The sequence below is a fragment of the Anarrhichthys ocellatus genome, unplaced genomic scaffold, assembly GCF_004355925.1.
Source record: "Anarrhichthys ocellatus isolate YVR2014 unplaced genomic scaffold, GSC_Weel_1.0 scaffold30, whole genome shotgun sequence".
In the NCBI taxonomy this organism is placed as follows: Eukaryota; Metazoa; Chordata; class Actinopteri; order Perciformes; family Anarhichadidae; genus Anarrhichthys; species Anarrhichthys ocellatus.
The window spans coordinates 5,107,415-5,126,756 of record NW_022280060.1 but is presented as its reverse complement, the minus strand read 5'-3'; the positions used below and the strand labels follow the sequence as shown (position 1 = coordinate 5,126,756).

Sequence of the window (19,342 nt, the reverse complement as noted above, 5' to 3'; positions counted from 1 at the left end):
CTCCCTCCCTCTCGCTCGCGCGCGCTCTCTCCCTCCCTCTCGCTCGCGCGCGCTCTCTCCCTCCCTCTCGCTCGCGCGCGCTCTCTCCCTGTCGCTCGCTCGCGCGCGCTCTCTCCCTGTCGCTCGCTCTCTCTCCCTCTCTCTCTGTCGCTCGCTCTCTCTCCCTCTCTCTCTGTCACTCGCTCTCTCTGTCGCTCTCGCGCTCTCTCTGTCGCTCTCGCGCGCTCTCTGTCTCTCTGTCGCTCTGTCGCGCTCGCTCTCAGTCGCTCTCGCGCTCGCTCTCAGTCGCTCTCCCAGTCGCTCTCACGCGCTCTCCATCTATCTATAGATTTATATAGAGATAGATTTATATAGAGATATCTGTGTTTCGTCTCTCCAGTTCCCTCTGACTTTAATTGTTTCCATAATAAAAGTTCAGATCATGAAAATACAAATCTTTCTAATAAATGCAGAAAGTTGTTTGTGGTCCTTTTGTTGTTCAGTCTACAATGAACATTTATTTAAACCAGATAACGAATCAAATATAAAGCTTGAGTTTATTCTGTGATCCGTCTTCACTGTTTACATGTTGAAAAAAATCTCATCAATCCGATCGGCTGCAGCGTCCAATCACATGACTGATGAACAATAAGGGGGCGTGTCGGCCGTTAAAAGACTTCCTGGAAGTCTGTTCTCGTGGGTCCTCGCTCATGGCTCCTCAGAGATGGAAATGAGAATTAAGAGACTTGGGATGTACCCATAGTCGCCGATCTCTGATAATGTTACATTGTAAACAAGTGTTTAAACTGACACGAGGAGAACAAAGGTTCTGTTCGGTTACATCATGATGCGTTCAAGCTCTGTTCAGTGAAAATGAGTCTTGGGCGAAGGTAAATTATAATGTTATGATGTGTTCACATGTGATCTCGTAAAATATGGTGTTGGTGAGAAACTTGAATAAATCTAGTCGTTTGAAGGAGATGTTTTCACAACAACATAAATAGATATTAGAGATGAATTATGAGCTGTTTACACTAAGCTCTAACCAGCATATAATACCTCATTAAAACTACTGATGACAAGATCTGTTTTAATCAATAAATAATCTTGTATTTCCTGATCATTTGAATTGTGTGTTTTTATAAACTACAACAAAGTAAAAGGATAACATTTAGAATTTTTTATGGTTTACTGACTTCAGAGCGGTTAAAATGATTTTTGGGACGGTGGCAAAAAAAAGAGCCTTGTAGACCAGCTGCACAATCAAACAACACAAAGGGATCTGTATCTGCCAATATGGATCATGAACGATCGCAATTAGTATCGGCGGCAAAAAACATAATGAGGGATCTCTAAAAGTTATATTTGCTCCTTTTTCTTTTATCTAACGGGAACTCAAATAATGTGAAGACGGTTTCTAACTGGAACTGTCGGCAGCGAAGTCAAATCATTTCAAATGCAACTTGACTATGCTGAACCTAAAAAGGACGTGACTCAAATTTCTGGAGAAAACAGTGAACAGTGTCCCCTTTTATCACATTGCTTCTTCGACTTAGCAGATCATATATATCATCATTCATCTTGACATCTTAATAATGAAATGCAGTATGCCAGCCCAAGGAAAGAGGAAAACCCACAATGACCTCATCCTACAAACACGTATTGTCGATGTAACTAACACTTGAAATATCTTTTTTTCTTTGTGCCATCGGTCTCCATGGTTGTCTAAAACCCACCAATGAGGCTCACTGTTAAAAGAGGATACGCTGCACTGGCTGACATGTTGCTTCATTAAAGTTTGCACTTCGACTTGATTTGAGTCGATCCCACATCCACATTTAACTTGGCTGAATTGAGGAAAAAACATCAACCCATATCCCCGTAATGGGATGATTCAGATGTTTTGAAGTGGGTTTGTATGAGGAGGTACTTAACAATAGTCAGTGCATGGCGGTCGGTACGCCCCTGTTTAGAGAACAAATCAGAAGTACAGGAAGGGAGCAAAGCAATGTACTGCTTTAGCCACCTAAAAGAAAGTCAATATCAATTCAAGTGTATGTTATATACCGCTGCCTCGATTGTGTGACTTTTGTGTTTTAAAGGGTTAGTTCTGATTCACCAACAAATATATATATTAAAAAAAAGCTATCTTAGTTTCCATACTGTGGATAAGTACCTACAACTCCTCTTCAAAAAAATCTGAGCTGTCCCTTTAATATCAGCACAAGCGTGAAAGCCGGTTTGGTTGGATCTCCCTTTGACTCCTGGAAAGCATGGCTAGCAGCAAAACTGAAGACTAAATCAATAAACAATAACAACCTAAACAATACTTGCTTTGAATCAACCAGGAAATGATGGAAAACATAATGCTAAACACAAACAAACTCGGAATAGTAAGTGTTTGCGATCACACAGATAAACTGCTGCCCGAAAACCTTCGACAAGCATGGTTAGAAATACATAAAAGTGTAAATGGTACAAATGGTCAGGTCCCATCCACTTTGTCAAAACCAGCACCATACGTGTATTAATCCACAGTTGAGATTAGTCCTGTTTCACTTGTGTTTGCTGAAACTACAGTGCCCACACTGTAAGGAAAATATGTAGTCTTTAAAAAATGAATCAATAAATGTGTGAACCGTTTTAAAGACCGATGTCTTCTGTATGAACAAATGAGTGCCACAGGCCGGCTGGGAAGGTATTGAAACTAATTGTTTTGCTGACAATAAGAAAGGTATCATTTAAAACCTTTAACAAAGGCTTGCGAGGAAGGCCCACTGCATCTTTATTTTGGATAACAAGCAAAGCTACAAGCAGCAAGGTGGTCATTGGACAATCTCCCGTATGAGAGAAATGTATACGAGACATGATTACCTCTCCGACAGAAGAGTTGACTGAACCGGGCGGTCACTGTATTCTTATAAAACCCCTCTACTGCTCAAGATTAATCATCCACACACACAGACAAATCATCTGCAACAGGATGTGGGTGTTGCCACACAATGAGAAAGTGGCAGCGGTAAAACTTATGCCGGCATACCTTGATATACCGCAATGCTTTCTGGTCGTGCTCATTTGAGCAGTGAGTCATCCTCAGAGGGAGCAGATACAGTCAGTACTGAACAACAGTAAAGTCAATCAAAGCTGAATAACTTATTAACAATTACCTGTATCATTTGACATTTGTACTGGATGGCATGACCTTCATAAATAGACTTTAATTTTTCCACAAGTGCTCAGTCTGTGACACTCGTGTGTTTATGGCTGAAATCCAAATCACCATCATTTAAATTTTACTTTTAGGAGGTACTGCTGGATGCAGTTCTTCTTCATCATAACATTGCACCTTGAAACCTTTACCCTCTTGCCCATATATCCGCTGTGCAGAGGATTGTGGGCCAGAATAGCCAGAGAAGACTGCTGGCTTCAATACTGCAAAAACCGACCGGACACAGTAGGTCATACTGGTATTTTTGGCATACTGCATGTGACAGACTACGTATTGGTACATACTAAATCTTTCTCTTGCATGCTAAAAAGTATGTTAGTATAGGTTTTGGAACACATGTTTATATGTTTACTTCTCATCAAACCCTTCAGACTAATCAGCATGAATCAATGCAATCTCATATGTTTTTACCTCTTTAGAAATCTGGAGACTAACTGTTACTGAGAGACTAACCTGAGTGTTGGAACATGGCTGACTGCGGTGTCTGGTTACAGTGAGTCAGAAAGAAAAATCTGCTGGAATTTTCTGAAAACACAGAGCTGATGGCTCAGAGGACATCCCCCCCTGCTGATTTGGACAGCCCCCACACTCGGCAAGCCACAGTGAAATGTTCAGCACAAACTGCAGAAGAGTGATCTTGAATGATGTGGTTTGGTTTTCCATTTTGGTGGCATTGTTTACTGCTGTTCAGACCAGTCTTCAACACTTTGGGGGAAAAGCCGTTTTCATGCCCCGCTGTTTCTCTTTAAAAATGACAGAACTTGAAATAAGAAGTGGTCATGTTGGAAGACTGAGCACGTCAATGGTGCTTCTTGTGTTGACTCGATCATGCTGAGGTCTATCGTGGTGGGGAGGTTTGCAGCTGATATTTTGGGTTTTCTCCAACGCAAGACACCTCGTTGCACACCCAGACAATTACTGAGGCGATGAGGACGGACTCGATTGAGGTCATACTGGTATGCGTTAGGCTCCAGACTTTCAAATAAGAAAATGCAAGAATTGAACATACAAGAAGATCACACAATCTGACATATGAGCACACGTAACATTTAGCATAACATGTTAGCATTACCATCAAAGTACAGGTGTGGCTCATTGGTTTTAAGGCCAACATAAACTCTCTCTGAAGTGTTGTTTGGACTGATGGATCAAAGGACTAACCAATAGGGACGGACCATGCGGAGCATCCATAATTCATCCATATGAGCAGATGTTTTGCTTTCACAAAATGGTCAATGCACCGCCAAACAAATGTAAAAATCTCTCAATACTTTAAAAAATGAAGTACGAAATTAAGAGGCGTCAAAGAATTGTGCATCGCCTTTGACCAACGATGACCCTTTAAGGAACTTAGCTAATTCAAAAAATCTTGAAAAGCCAGAATGCAACACATCATCTAGCCGGCGGCTAGCAGCTAGCAGTGCAAACAACGGAAACAGCAACACGACTGAGCTAACAGCGTTAGCCTTCCACGACAGCCAGCAACATGTGTCAATTTTTGCTCAATACATGCATAGTGTATTTTCAAAATACACTTCTGTCTTCACAGGAAACTCAGTTATAGGCTTAGGCAACAAAACCACTTAGTTTAGGATCGTTCAAGATTATGTGGATAACATACGGAAATATTTGGTGGGCTATCTACGAATTAGGGCTCATTATTTTTTTAGTAGGTATTGCTAAGAACGCTGGATTAGACCAGCCCGCTCCACTATATCTTTAGCAATTAGTCGTTTTCTGCTATATTAATGCTCTGAATCCCAAAGTTTGCAAACATACAATTTGGTGACATTCTTTAAACACTGACATTAGGTTAGTATGACCAATCAGAAATGTCACTGTGGGCACATGTGTTACAGAGGGGAGGAGTTACAGATGCAAAATGTACTGTTGGGCATTCAGATTCAGCTAAAATCATTTTCCCATTGACATGGGAGAAGTCTTCCATCTGAAGAGAAATAGGATCCACAAGTTCTTATGCTGAGCAACAGAGCATTGTAGATTGAGAGCAACTTTGGAGGATGTCAATAATGTTTTAAGGTGCAAACGGGTTAATTTATCACTAAATTACCATATTAAATAAACATTTCTAATTACATATATTATACCTCTCATTTATTTCAGATTTTATTTTCAATTCAGTTAAAAAAAAAAAAAAATAAAAAAAAATAAGTTTCTGATTAATCAAATTTCTATAAGCTATAGAACAGGGGCGTCGTTAGGCCTATTTTAGGGGGGCTGAAAACCCCCTCAAATGTTCTTCAGCCCGCCCAAATAATTTGGCATTATTGGCTTAAAAAAAGAAAAAAAGAAGAAAAAAAAACATATATTTATTTTGGTGATGTCATTAAATTAAACTATTGTTTCTCACATGGACAAGTTATTTATAACTCTAACATGCTACATATGTGCGTGCGTTCTGGTTTGTATGTTTTCTCCCCCTTCAAATTACAATCCAATAGCCATCATCATACTTGACAATATAAAGTTGACACTGTCAGGTCCATTCTCCATCCATTGTGTGCGGTCCCTTTAAGAATTAGGATTTGGGAGAGACGCGGATATTCTTTGTTTGAGAAAAGTTCATATTTGTGTTGTCAAATTTCACTATGACCCTCAAATTCTGTCTCTTGCGTTATCGTATACTGAATGCAAGTAAACCTACAGAGCAAAATCCCACTCTTTCTGATTGAACCAATCTATGAACTGTCTGAAACAATGGATATCCACGGCCCCAAAAAAAAATGCTGTGCGCAAACATGCCACTCCCCTTGGGGCTAAGCCCCCCCTTTCTTTGAATCCTAGAAACGCCCCTGCTATAGAATTTACTTTTTTTAAATCACTCACCATATTTATTAGTTTTTTTTAATGCAACTCCTCATGCAATGTCTGCTGTATAGGCTATACTATTAGGCTTAACCAGCTGCATCAACGTACTGTTCTGCAGCCAATGTGTAGATGATCATGCGCATCAATGTGCAGTAACAAGAACGATAAATAAAGTAGGGCAAATGATCCGAAGTGACTCATCTCGCTGTCACTTGTTGCTTTGATCGTGACCACACATGGTGTCTTGGACTTCCGCTCTCCAAAGTGAACTTGCCGATCCACACATATTAAACTAAACAGCACGAGAACACAACACGATTGGCTGCACGCATTCGGTATAATGTGCGCGCGGGGCCAGCAGCTCTGCTCTCTCTTCAGCACCGCTGATTGTGATTGACAGGTAAGCGCAGCCTTCTCTGGGCAAACACGTAACATCCACACACACACACTTGTTGATATTTAATTATTTTGAGTATTATACGCCAAACAGTGTGTGTGTGTGTTGTAGAATTACAAGAAGCTCTCTCAAAGTCCATCCTGTCCGCCAAATCGTCCCACAAGTGTCCTCATTTGTATTCAGGTCAGTGCAGCGAGTTTAAGTGCAACAGTCTTACCGTCAGCTTTGACTTGGTTTGTGAGAGACAAGACATTAAATGCTATTAATCAACACTAACATTTGGTAAACTGTTATCTGGTTACAATTAACAGGACTTTTTGGCTATAATTTCCAATGCTTTATTCTCGTGTTTTCTGTTCACCGAAAATAAAGATTGTTCCTTTCCGCAATGCAAAATGCTCCACCACGTTAAAATCCGGCAGAAAAAGTTTATCCAAATAGCCTAAAATGTACTTCAAACATAAAATGTACGTTCAAGTGTAATGCGAAATGTACTTTTTGTTGTTGTAAAAAACAACAACAACAACTTTATATTGCAGTTCCATGGCCACCTCGAGGAGCCCCGACGGTCACGGGGCAGCTGCTCCGTGCCAGCCCTCCTCTTCCGCCTCCTCCTCCTCCTCAGTCGAGAGCGGGGGCTACGTGGAGCCCGATCCGGACCCGGGACTCCTCTTCCCGGTGACACGGTCCTCCCTGCTGACTCACCGTCTCCTGCGTTTGCGGGCCAACGCGAGCGGTCCCGCGGCACGCCGCAAGAGGGAGATGATCCCCCCGGACAAGAAGGATTCCGCCTACTGGGACAAGCGACTCAAGAACAACGTGGCGGCCAAGCGGTCCAGGGAGAAGAGGAGGCTGAGCGACCTGATGCTGGAGGGTCAGCTGCTGGTTCTGAGCGAGGAGAACGCGCAGCTGCGCGCGCAGGTGCTCAGCATGCAGTATCGAGGCGACCTGAGGGCAGAAAGGAGCAAAGCGGCCTCCGCACCGGGTTCTACTTTGCCCCCATCACCTCGACCGGTTCACTCCCCTGCCCTCTTCCAGCCACGACTCTGGGGCCACAGCAGTGGCGGTGGCCTGGCTTCATTCCTGGGCGTGAGGCAACAAGAAACAGCCATCCACCCGTTTCAGGCCAAGATGCCTTGCTTGAGCTCACCAAGAGGCGTTGGTGGTTTTACTCCACACGGTTATCACAACTGTGGCACGCAGCGAGGCATCACCCCCTGCGGCCTCTCTCCCGGAGCTGCGTTGGAGGCTGGGAGGTCAGCAGAGATGGAGGCTCAGCGACAGGTCTCCTCCAGCGACGACATCCACAACCCCGCCGAGGCATTCACATCCACGCCTGACGCACTCCGCCACTCGTCAATCCTGTCACACAGGAACTGGCTGGTGCCCCATCTCAATCACTCGGCAGTGATGTACAATAACTTTCTGCTGCCTTGGCGGTCGTCCTATCTGGCCCCACCGGCCGTCTACCCGGACCTGCCTCTCTACATACGTGAGAAACCAGGCCAGGGTCTCGGCGTGGAGGCGGACACTCTGTTCAAGAGCCGTGCACCGGCGGGGCTACACCTCAGTGCTGATGGACGCTGACAAAACAAAGCCTATACTGTGCATTTGATGTCTTATAAAAATGTAATTACAGCTGTGGATTATTTAAAAAACAGCCAATTAATACAAAAGAGCCTTTATAATTTGACAACAAGGGTTTAAAAAGTTCAATATTGTTCAATGACTGGGTCATATTTGCTCAGATTACAGCGGGCTCAAGCTGTACCGTAATATACAGAATATTCTAATGCAGCCCACTGTGTGGATTTGCTATCTGCTTTCTGTGGTTTCAAACGTGTTTCTATTTTCTTCTATCAGCGGTTACATTGCATGCACAGACCAGTGCTTTAGAATAACTCTGTAAACTTTGTTAGCAATATAATAATGCAGCCAGTTTCAAATATTTCATTAAGTACACTTTGATTCATGAAAGTAATAACGACTGACGATTAAAAACGTCATTCCAGGTCTTTTTTGTTCTGAATATATTAGAGGCATATTGGGTAGATTGTGGTGGGGTTAAGATTCATAATTTGTGATTTCTTTTTTTTTTATACTGTTTATCTGCGGTGAACAACTTCGCCAGCGAAACTGAGTGCGTGGCATTTCCCTTTATCCGCACTGCGTGATTTCCCAGCAGCCTGTGATTCAATGGAAAAACAAACGTTGAACCGCTCATTTGTAGGCTTGCAGCTCTGTAGCACCGTCCTCTGTTGCAAGAGGGGACGCAGTTCTTTTGTGCTTTAATTTTTGTTTAAGTCTGGATATCAATACAATGACTAAATGCTTGCAAAATGACTGCATGTGCACGTCTGTATTGCCAAATACATGATTACATTATTTTTTTCACCTTTAATGAAATTGTCAACAGTTTATGTCATAGATCTGCAAAATGTTTCTTCAGCAAAGGTTGGAGAAATAAAAGACTGATTGATATTTTAAAGATCAGCAGGTCCTAAAATGGCATTTGGGGGGGGGGGGAAGAATCCCAAAGTTTAAAAAAAGTTATATGATGATCCAAAATATAGTAATCTCCTACCTATGTATTGTTTATTTCTGGTAATTCAGGCCTATATTACGCATAGGAGGCTGCAGCAAGATTGGTGCAAATGACGGCAACACTGTGGTGGAAGCGTCTAAGCTTTTATTCCATTGCATGCACTGCAGGGAAAATCCATCCATTGAAAGTCTATTCACTCAAACCGTCTCTCTCAAATAAACTTGAATAAAACTGTACTAGCAGGCAGGTGGATTTTCACAAGCCAATCATCTTGAGCCTGCTTCAAAAAAGTTTCACTTTTCATGAAAGTTTTTATAAAGTAGGCTAAAGATATGCTTCATATATGGTGCTTTGGCTGTGTTTATTGCTGTGGTGACAAAAGAGTTGTCTTAAACGTTTTCATTCCTCCTGGTTGTCATGTCACCTCTGAACCATATTCTGTAATGGCTTCGTAACAGGTGGTCCCGATGTTCCCGAGGCCACCAGCAGAGGGCGCCACAACACAACATTGGTGGAGACTCAAACCAGAGGGCTATTGTTTCCTAAAAATATAGTTGTCATTTCTGCCTCTCCCATATCTATGTATGTTGTTATTGTGGGGCAAGATGCCAACATGCTATTATTAAGAGGTGAATAAAGTAAACACTGGAAAACATAAGTTTGAACAAAATGAAATAAAGTGAAGAGGTAGCACATCCTGGATTTTTATTCAGTAACAAAGGCAGAGTTAAAACAAGTTGGTGTCGAATCCAATCATTTTTTGAACAATTTGTATTTAATATCATCTGTTGCACTGATGACAACGTTTGAACCTTCAAGAAGTACTACCCTGAGCACTTATTGTATTCATATTAGTTTGTTGCACTTATTGTATTTGTATTAGTTTGTTTCTGTACTTTTGCTCTGGTTTATGCTCTTATGATGCACTTGTGACTTCTGGTGACTAGTAGTTCTCTTGAATACCTATGTTGAATACACAAGTCGCTTTGGATAAAAGCGACTGCTAAATGACTAATGTAAGGAATATTTCTAACCTCGTTAGGTTTTGTACACAATCGTTTGTAAAATAACAGACCTTTAACTTGTTTTCCCAAACTAAAATCAATTGAATGTGTTTTGCTGATGTAGGAACTTTGCAACAGGAGATAAGGAATGTGAGGAAGATTTAGGAAATTTTTTTGAAAATTTAGAAAATAAAAAAATTTGGACCTCTATTTTCTTCTAACATTAATACTTTAAGCGCATCATAACAGGAAGCAAACAGCTTACTGGTCTACATGTGACAATGTCTATACATAGAAACGGGGGTTGAGGTAAAAGTATCCTAAAATGCCAAGACAATTTTCTTTAATATACAAGAAGTGGTTCTATGGTGCGTTTTAAAAAGCAGATCAGTGAGAAGATATCAAATGTAGACAGTTAGTTGCAACTTTGACATCTCCGCTGATAAGTGACAAACACTTCTCTTTTTTTTCTGTGAATCTGAGGTGCCAAAGATTTATTTAACATGTACAGAACAAATGATCAGACTGTCACTTCACTTTACTCGTCTCAGTTACGCTTCACCGTAAATATCTGAAAGACGCATAACTCTAAACGCTATTTTTTCCCCGGGTGTTGAGGCTTAGTCTCTTGTACTGCTGCTAAGTTTAAGTTGTTTCTGGAGAGAAGCATCAAGTAAGCACCGGACATGTAAACATGCGTGTTTAAAACGTGTCATTGAAACCAAAACACGTCATAATGCAGCGACGGTACAGAAACACACTGCAGAGACAAAACAAAATGCGTGGATTTACTTCATTAAATAATGGTGTATTACTATACTCTGGGGGTGTTAAATGCACATCCTTCTGTAATTTTAGCATTCAAAACGTGTCTGTTTGAAACTGACAGCATGGAACAGGTGAGAACCCTGTGTAGGAAAGCCTATGACACCACAACACTATCAAGATCAAGGGGGCCAGTCAGACACTTTGCATGTGACAACAGAGACAGCAAAGAAGGAGATCGGACTGAGAGCAACAAGACATGATGAGCCCCCCTCTGCTCGTATGTGCATCAATCTCATGACGCCCGTCTCAAAGGAGAGTTCACTGCTCTGAGTTGTGTGTTTATCGCCGGGTGAGAGAGAGATAACGCTGAATTAGGTCGCGGACTTTCTGCACACTCCAGTTGAAGGTAAGGCCTCCAGTTCATTTTCACATTTAGAGCGGTTTGGACCATGTATGTAAACGGGCACCAGATAAAAGGGAGGAAATGGTTTAGCCGTTAGTGACCAAAGAGTAGGCGGTTTTTTTAATACACATACTACCATTCTCTTGTGCTGATCGCACTACAACTCAATGTTGTGTGCTGTAAAATCGGTGGTCAACTCGCTAAAGTTTTAGTCAACGTCAAACATTTTTCATGTTGCCAAAATACAGGAATAAGAGACCAGGCTTTTCAGTTTTTAATACAGAGGTTATCAAAACAAAATCAATCAATTCAGAACAGATTAGCAGAACGTGTTACTCTATATTATCTGTTAAGTATGAGTTTGAGGAAGAGGAAGTGTTAGTACCTTGTAAATATCAAGATAACTTAGAAGACAGTTTTGGACATGGTGAGTTCATATTGCAAAAGTCCTTCAAGTCAAATATTGATAATGTTTTTATAAATTGGCCAAAGCTGTAACTAAAGTAACTAAACTTGTGAAACCAATTAGAACAGTGTGATTCTAATGGTCATTATTGATCTTTTGGGATTAAATCCCTGTATAGCTTGATGATACCAGAAGTAGCCCCTAACACAAAAGTCTGTCATGCAAACTGTAATATTAATATTTAATCATGGGGGAATTTTTACACTACAAAAGTAGAATGATGTTCTTTAGTGTAACAGGTCTGCAAAAAATCCTTCAGAAAGATGATAGTGTCAACTTTTTAATCATACACGAGTTACCATAAACAAGGATTTTTGCACATACAAACAATATTTAACACAAATATATACAAATCACAATTTAAATTTTTTTTTAAAAATTCATTAAATAATTAATAACAAATCACCATTTAAATAAATTAAATTAAATTAAAAAATATATATTAAAAAAAATTAAAAATGACGGTCTTCTTAGCTGCAGCTTAACCTGCAAATATTGTCCAAGTCAAGTTCAAGGCCCTCGAGGTCACGATTCCGTGCTATTGTATTGTAGATATGCGTTTCTACTGTTTTGGTCACTCAGTATGAATTATTATGAAAGATATTTTATTTTACAGGATATTTTTTGGTCCTGGTTGCACAACACACGTGTACAAAGATTGAGATGGGCTGCAAACACCACATGAGAAACTGTGATTCTCTGTTTATCGGCTGCAGCAGCCTCGTGTATTCAAACTGAGAAACAGAGGTCCTCCTTCTTAACTCTATGAGAGTAATTTCACTATTTCAAGGAATGCGGCTTACTTGAAATTGCACAACCCGTCTCACACCGTCTGACAGGTACGTTCATATCTAGAGCTTTCAATACATCACATCTATGGTTTGAAGTGCAATCCAGTTTCCAAAAAACAAAGTAAACATGTAACTATATAGATTATTGGGGAATATCCCTTTAAAGCATCATACTGTATAGAATGGTAAAACACTCGCCCATGCCTTTAATGCATTATAAACATACTTATAATTAGTTATTATTTGATTATAGCAGTGTATAATTATAGTTTAAAGCACTCATAATGCTTTATAACAAAAATCATAACACATTATACAGCATTTTTTGTAAAGTAGGTCAAGACAAGGTTATCAGAGATGAGCTGGTAACCAAAGATTCTTGGAAATAAGTCATCATTAAAAATGACTCAGACCAAACTAACCAATTAGTCAACTAATCAGACTAAAGGAATGAGGCCCTACTAGATGAAATTATTCATTTTTACCACTGAGAGCAACTTATAACATATTATTATAATGTATAATAAAAGAATATGGGAACTATAATACACAAACAAATATCAGTGAGTTACCAGCAAGTATAAAGTATTTTAATACTTGACTTTATAGTCATTTTCAAATGCTTTATAATGTGTTTTGATTACTGTTATTATGCCTTATGAATATGAATGAGCCCTAGAACTTTAAGCTGTTTATAATGCATTATAGACATAGGTGCCATAGAAAGTGTTAAACATTTTTTTCAATTTGTTTCCTCTTTTCCTGATGCCATAAATACTTAGATCTCAGTTTAATTTCCATCTTTAGTAATCAGTTTTAAAAAAGTGAATTCTGTGGTTTTGTGGGGCTTTCCATTTAAAAACACATATAAGATGGTGCTGTGAGTTAAAAGCGCTGCCCATCAAGGAATTCATCCGTTAACGGACAATTCAAGCCAAGAACAGTGGCAAATTATTTTATTCCCCCAAGAGAGCATTCATTCACTCAAATTTCCACAGTGGCAGTTTACGAAAAAAACATGCGAGGTGGAAAGCCACAAAGTACGGACTGACCAGTTTCTCTACAGTAGAGGAGGTATAGTTATTTTAACAATAGCTGCCAGGGTGCACAGCAACACAACAGCAGATGGTAGAGTAAGAGAAAACGGATAGAAGAAAAAAAGAAGAAGTTCGAGAGTTCCTTACTAAAAAGCAGGCTGGCTATAATTAGTCAATAAGAAACAGGTGCAAATGTGCAGCAGAGTAGTGAGCACAGCGGGCTCGGCCTCAAGAGAGATTTCACTCAGGAACCCTCCCTTTTTTTCATATGCTCTCTGTCTCCCTGTGTGATTATTGTGTTCCGTCTTCCTGCTGTTGCTTTTTTTGGGTTTGCTAGCACAGAGCATGCAACGCTTAGTAGTCTTTGTGTCTCACACACACACACACACACACACACACACACACACACACACGTATGCAGGCGTGCGTGTTCTCACACAACAAACAAACACACCGGGGCTTCGGCTCTACGTTCTCACTGGGCACAGGCTTGAATATTTATAACCTGATGTGCGCTCTCACCACCGCACACAGGGCTCATGGCCTCTTTGCAACTTTTGTTTTGATGCCTCTGGTTCTGCCTGACTGGCACAAGACTAGATTGGTTTAGTGAATATGCTGAGAAGTTGGTCGTAGTGTGACAGAAATAAAAATGAGAACTGACTAACTAAACAAGACACTGCATGATCATTTTAGAGGTAATAGACTGTGAAGTTATGGTTTCTGCTTCGGTTCCTCTTGTGTGAAATCCAGAGTGAACTTTTATAAAAAAGGTGTCGCACTTAGCTGCAAGCATGTATGATGTCCGATTAGAAATGGACTTGTCTGCTATGGTGTTTGTTCACAAGAATAAGGTGCGGGGGAAACATCAATGAGTTGAAAGGCGTGTGTCAGCGTGATGTGTGCGCACCAGTCTGTGTGGGTATATGATTGCACGCACAGTGGCTGTGGTTTCAACACAATGTTCATCTTTCTCGCACAGCTTCCCATTAAACCACTCACAAACCCACGCGACTGAAAGACTCTATAGTAAAAGCCGACAGCATTCCTCAGACTGGTTATCAAAAATATCTTCCTGTTCGATTTTACCTTCGGCCTTATGCAAACAAATGGACAAGCCCTTTACTCTCTGCCTCTTCTTCCCCCGCAATGAAGAAGAGTTGTATGATGCAAGTAGATAAAAGAGATGAAGAAGAGACGGAGCTGGTCCATCAGAGAGGAAGATGGGGGAGATAGAGTGAGAAACAAAGCATTGTCAGACTCAAACTCCAATAAAGAATGGGCTTGATGGTGAATAGCTACAGTATATCATTTCCTCTACAAAAGACCTAAACATTCTGTAATATCAAGGAATGTATTCATTTCCACAAATAATTTTTTATATACTTTGCAAAAACAGGGACAGCGAAGTCACTGTTATGGATGAGACTAATCAGTCCAAATTGAGCTCTCAGCAGCCTGTGGTGCAGATCAGTGCAGTAGCTGCTGTTTGAAACAAAGACGAACTATAGGTTTGATTTTTGCTGCATGAATTCACGGCTGTAAACAACTGTATATAACAGCATATTGATTATCAAACGCATTCTTCCATGTCTGCTACTTTCCCCCAGTCACATGTTCCCACGTGGTCTAGACAGGTAGGTGAGCCGAGGTCAGAAAGGGGGTTTGAGCGCTGGAGGTGCTAGACAGAGTTAATAGGTGCAACCGAGTAGTGGCCTCCACAGCTTTTCGGAGAGAAAAGAAGCGGCGCCTTATACCCCGTTACTGGTTTTGTGGTAGACTGGCGTCCTTTGGTGCTTTACATGGCAAACATAAGTGGGTGTAAAATCACAAATCAGGGTACATATTCTAAATACTCCGATAATCTAAGATACTATATTCAGCATTTCGTTTTTTTTCAATGCCATTCCAAACCAACTCAGTTGCAGTATTTGTATTGTTGCGGTTACACGGAATAAACTTCAACGTGACCCACAGCAGACAGATGTGGATATCAGGTGTAGATTGTCAGCGGTCTCACAGACTCCAGTTGCCACCGCATTCAGAAACACTATAGAGCTTTCATCGAAGACAAACCAAGATAAGATGAGGTAAAACTCAAATCAGATAAGCCGTTACACAATAAAGAAGCAACTGTATTACTCAACCTCCCACACAAGACTAAAACCTCTCCTCCTCTTGATTTCAGGTCTCTGTTATTCATTATTGCTCTACCATGGAGTCCTCGTCATCACCTTTTCACGGAGGCCAAGACGACCACATTTTACAAGTGGAAGAGGAACTGGTGCGTAGGGGCCACCGACGCAAAAGGGAGTTCATACCCGAGGAGAAGAAGGACGCCCTCTACTGGGAGAAACGCCTCAAGAACAACGAGGCGGCCAAGCGGTCCCGGGAGAAGAGGAGGATGAACGACTACGTGCTGGAGACTCATCTCACCGCCCTGAAAGAAGAAAACAGCCGGCTTAGCACCGAGTTAATGGCCATCAAGTTGCGCTTCGGCCTGGTCCACACTGCGGCCTACACTGCCCACCAGAGTAACCAGCCGCAGCACCACGTCCACAGCAGCACCCAGCCTATCACTGCCACTGGCACATACCACCCGTCCCTGCAGAGGGACTACTACTGGGGTGGCAGAGACTCTTCCGTCATGCCAAGACACCAACCTCCTCTCCCCGTCTTCATCCCCGCGTACGCCCTCCACACCATGAGAAGCTATTCGTATTTGAACACGTCCGGTAGTGCCGGGTCTGCTCTCCTCGCTCCCCTTATCCTCCCTCAAAATCTGCCCACCTATTCATCCCTTCCTGGAGCTCCCCTGCTGAAGCCCATTCCTACCAGAGCGGCCTCAGATGAGGAGGAGCAGCAGGTCCCGGGGGTGTCGTCCCCGTCCTTCCCTGCTCCACCTCGCAAAATCACCTCAAGAGGACACAGAAACTACTCTCCACCAAGACAATACATGTCCGACTGACTGAAGGTGTGTATCTAGTGTACAGATTGATTGACTAAAAAAACAAATTCTTCATTTCGCTTCAAATATCCCGGCTGAAGTTGTAACTTTAACAGCTCTATTTGTGTGAATTAACAGTGCTTGCGTGTTGATTTCAAAGAAGCACAATTTAAAAGTGTACACACTCTACATTTGCCATGTCGCTCACTTATCTGAATGTTAGGGCTGCAGTCCAGAGTAGAAGAGTAATGACATTTTGCAGGCGGGCAAGATGAAAATGCACTGAATAAAGCACTCCCATAAAAAAAGTTAATGGTGTTTCAATAGATTCCATTCATGTACAAGTTCACAGCACGCTTTGCTGTGTGTGTCTGAAGCTACTTCAGTTCTCCTCTGTGTGTTTGATTTGATGTCAAAGTAATTGGTGCTAATGTACATCTGTTAACCATTAGTTGCAGTCTGGACTACATTATTTGGATTCACGCGTTACCCTCCGTTTTTCATACACGAAATGCAGTTGAAAACATGTATTGCTCCAGATGAAATCTTTTTATTTTGTTTATTTAAAGAGATAAACCTGCAGACAATAAAAAAAAGACAACATGGGGTTTAACCCCTGACTGGCTCCAGATGGAAACAGAGAAGTATGATGATGTATTTCTTTTCCTGTGTAGGCAGAAATAGTCACCTCCCTCTGTACTGTGGCCACAGTGTGTTTGAATCATCTAATATTCCAATAACCTTGGGGGCAACATTGTGTTGAATACATATATCACATTAAAAAAAAGATTAAAACAAATCAATCTTTAAGTTTGTCATTCTTTTTTTTAACATACATAGTAGTCCTCTCTTCATTCATAACCCAGACACCAAGATGAGAGTCAGTGACACTAACTGCTACAATGCTGTGAAGCCTTTGGGCAGACTGAAGGCCTGTGCATGCTCCAGAGACCAAGAGTAAAACCATTGCAGCAGGTACAGAGGCGGCAGCTTACTGCTCTCTTCTTTCTCCCATCTGTGGTTTCTTTCAGTGCGTTTGTGTGTCCGCAGCACCGCAGCCTGCGGCAGGTTACCGGCTCTTTGCTTAACAGCCCTGATGGCAACAGTGCTGCTGGCCGAGCAAACAGCCCGTCCCGCTGGCTCAAAGACAAACTCCAAACACACCGTCAAAGAAAACGGAGCCTTGGCCCATAACATTTTTGTTTATGGCCAGGAATGCAATAATTTATTAGCTGCTGTGGTCATGACGATCAAACACGGCAATTGAAGCAGCAATTAGTTAAAAGTGCCGTTAGGCAGATCCATGATATGCTGGAAACGAGGCCACATTTTATACTGTATATATATATATATATATATATATATATATATACACACTGTATATATATACACTGTACGAAGGATCATATAAATGTTTGACGAAAGTGCACATTAGATTTCCATGGTAGAATGCTGCCCGGACAAGACCTGAAGCATTCGTTAAGCGTTTGCACTAAGTGCAATTTGCCCCAGAGGGCTTAGTGGGATGACAGGAATGTTTTTTTTTATATATATGCATATATATACACATATATATATATGCAAATATATATATATATATCACACTCCGTCTGGCAACTTACAAACAAACCTCTATTTCACTCTTAAAACCTCTTTTGCATTCACTTTGGGTGAGACTCCATCAATTAGACCTTTCTTGTTGTGGAAAACATGCCACTGGCTACGTATCCATCTCACCCCCCAAAAATAAAGACTTTCAAGACTTTGTCCATCCAACCCTTTGACGAACTCTCAACGACTATCAAGCCGAATCGTTTTATAGCGATCAGTTAAACTTCTACCACTTCCTTCTTAATCCATCTCGCCAGTTGCCACTGTGTGCTATTCAGACAAAGCTCCACATCCAGCCCCTTCTCTCACACCACGAAGAATTGAATTTCTCTAGAATGCAGGTTGCTATATAAATGCTGTTTTGGCTGCATGAACCTTAATGGTGTTTCCAACCTGCTTTCTGTTGTCACCTGGTTCTATAAGTTACATTATAATAAATTCAAAATGTCACCAGAGGTGGAAAGAGTAGGCCTACCACAATATGTAAAGTAATGTTACTTCAATTACTTTAAAGAAATGGTAGTCGTGTAAAAGTTTGTCAGTGAGTACATTATAATAAAGGGGGGGTTGATGGTGTATGACAATGTTGTTAAAATAAAGAACATCTCTTGGCTACAGATTGCATTGAATGTCAAGTTATACACAAGTGGGACAACGTCAGCAGCAAGACCCCTTATGTCCAAACCATTATGCTGTTTGTGCATACAACTGGTTATTAATAATAAATACAAATATCTTCCTCGTGTAGCCTCAAAAGAATTAACCAGAGAAGTGACAAAACTCAATTAAGCACAAATCATGAGCGGGTGCAGCAGGTATTAGCAGCACAGGCTTACATTTAACAACCTTAGCTTGAAACTTCCCCAAAGCAGACAACGTGAGACAAGAATAAACAGGCTGCAGCTAAAGGACAGACTATTGTTGGAGAAGGAAGTGTTTGTTGACGTTCTCATCTGGAGAGTTCAAGCTAGTTCAGCAGTGTGTTGTTGTCGTACTCACCTGTATGAAAGACACAAAGAAGTCCTCCACAAACTGCTCCAGGTGCAACATCTCTACCCGACCAGTCCTCGGCCTCTCCGTCCCAGTATAACCAGTCCATCCTCTCTGGTCCCTCTATGTTCCTAAAATCCAAAACCTTTTGAGCTGAATGAAGCTCTAACGTCACACCAGGGTCTTAGCGTACTAGCTTGGTTCATTTGTAATTACGCAATATGCAACATTTTCCAATGCTAATGATAACCACGCTTCAATATGCGAGCCTTTAATTTGGTTGCATTGCTGGTCATATTTTGCACATAAGCGCTAGCCCGCGCGTGAACGCAATCAATTAACGTCG

General features: G+C 41.3%; 2 protein-coding genes across 2 annotated transcripts; both read left to right on the top strand.

Moving 5' to 3' along the window:
- Positions 1-6,345: 6,345 nt before the first annotated feature.
- Positions 6,346-8,895, top strand: LOC116392651 (uncharacterized). The gene is made up of 2 exons (XM_031864330.1): positions 6,346-6,437; positions 6,974-8,895. The coding sequence occupies exon 2, from the start codon at positions 6,978-6,980 to the stop codon at positions 8,019-8,021; it is 1,044 nt and encodes a 347-aa protein (XP_031720190.1). The 5' UTR covers positions 6,346-6,437; positions 6,974-6,977; the 3' UTR covers positions 8,022-8,895.
- Positions 8,896-10,877: 1,982 nt separating this feature from the next.
- On the top strand, positions 10,878-17,265 carry nfil3-4 (nuclear factor, interleukin 3 regulated, member 4). Its single transcript, XM_031864136.1, has 2 exons — positions 10,878-11,157; positions 15,637-17,265. The coding sequence occupies exon 2, from the start codon at positions 15,664-15,666 to the stop codon at positions 16,414-16,416; it is 753 nt and encodes a 250-aa protein (XP_031719996.1). The 5' UTR covers positions 10,878-11,157; positions 15,637-15,663; the 3' UTR covers positions 16,417-17,265.
- Positions 17,266-19,342: the final 2,077 nt, after the last annotated feature.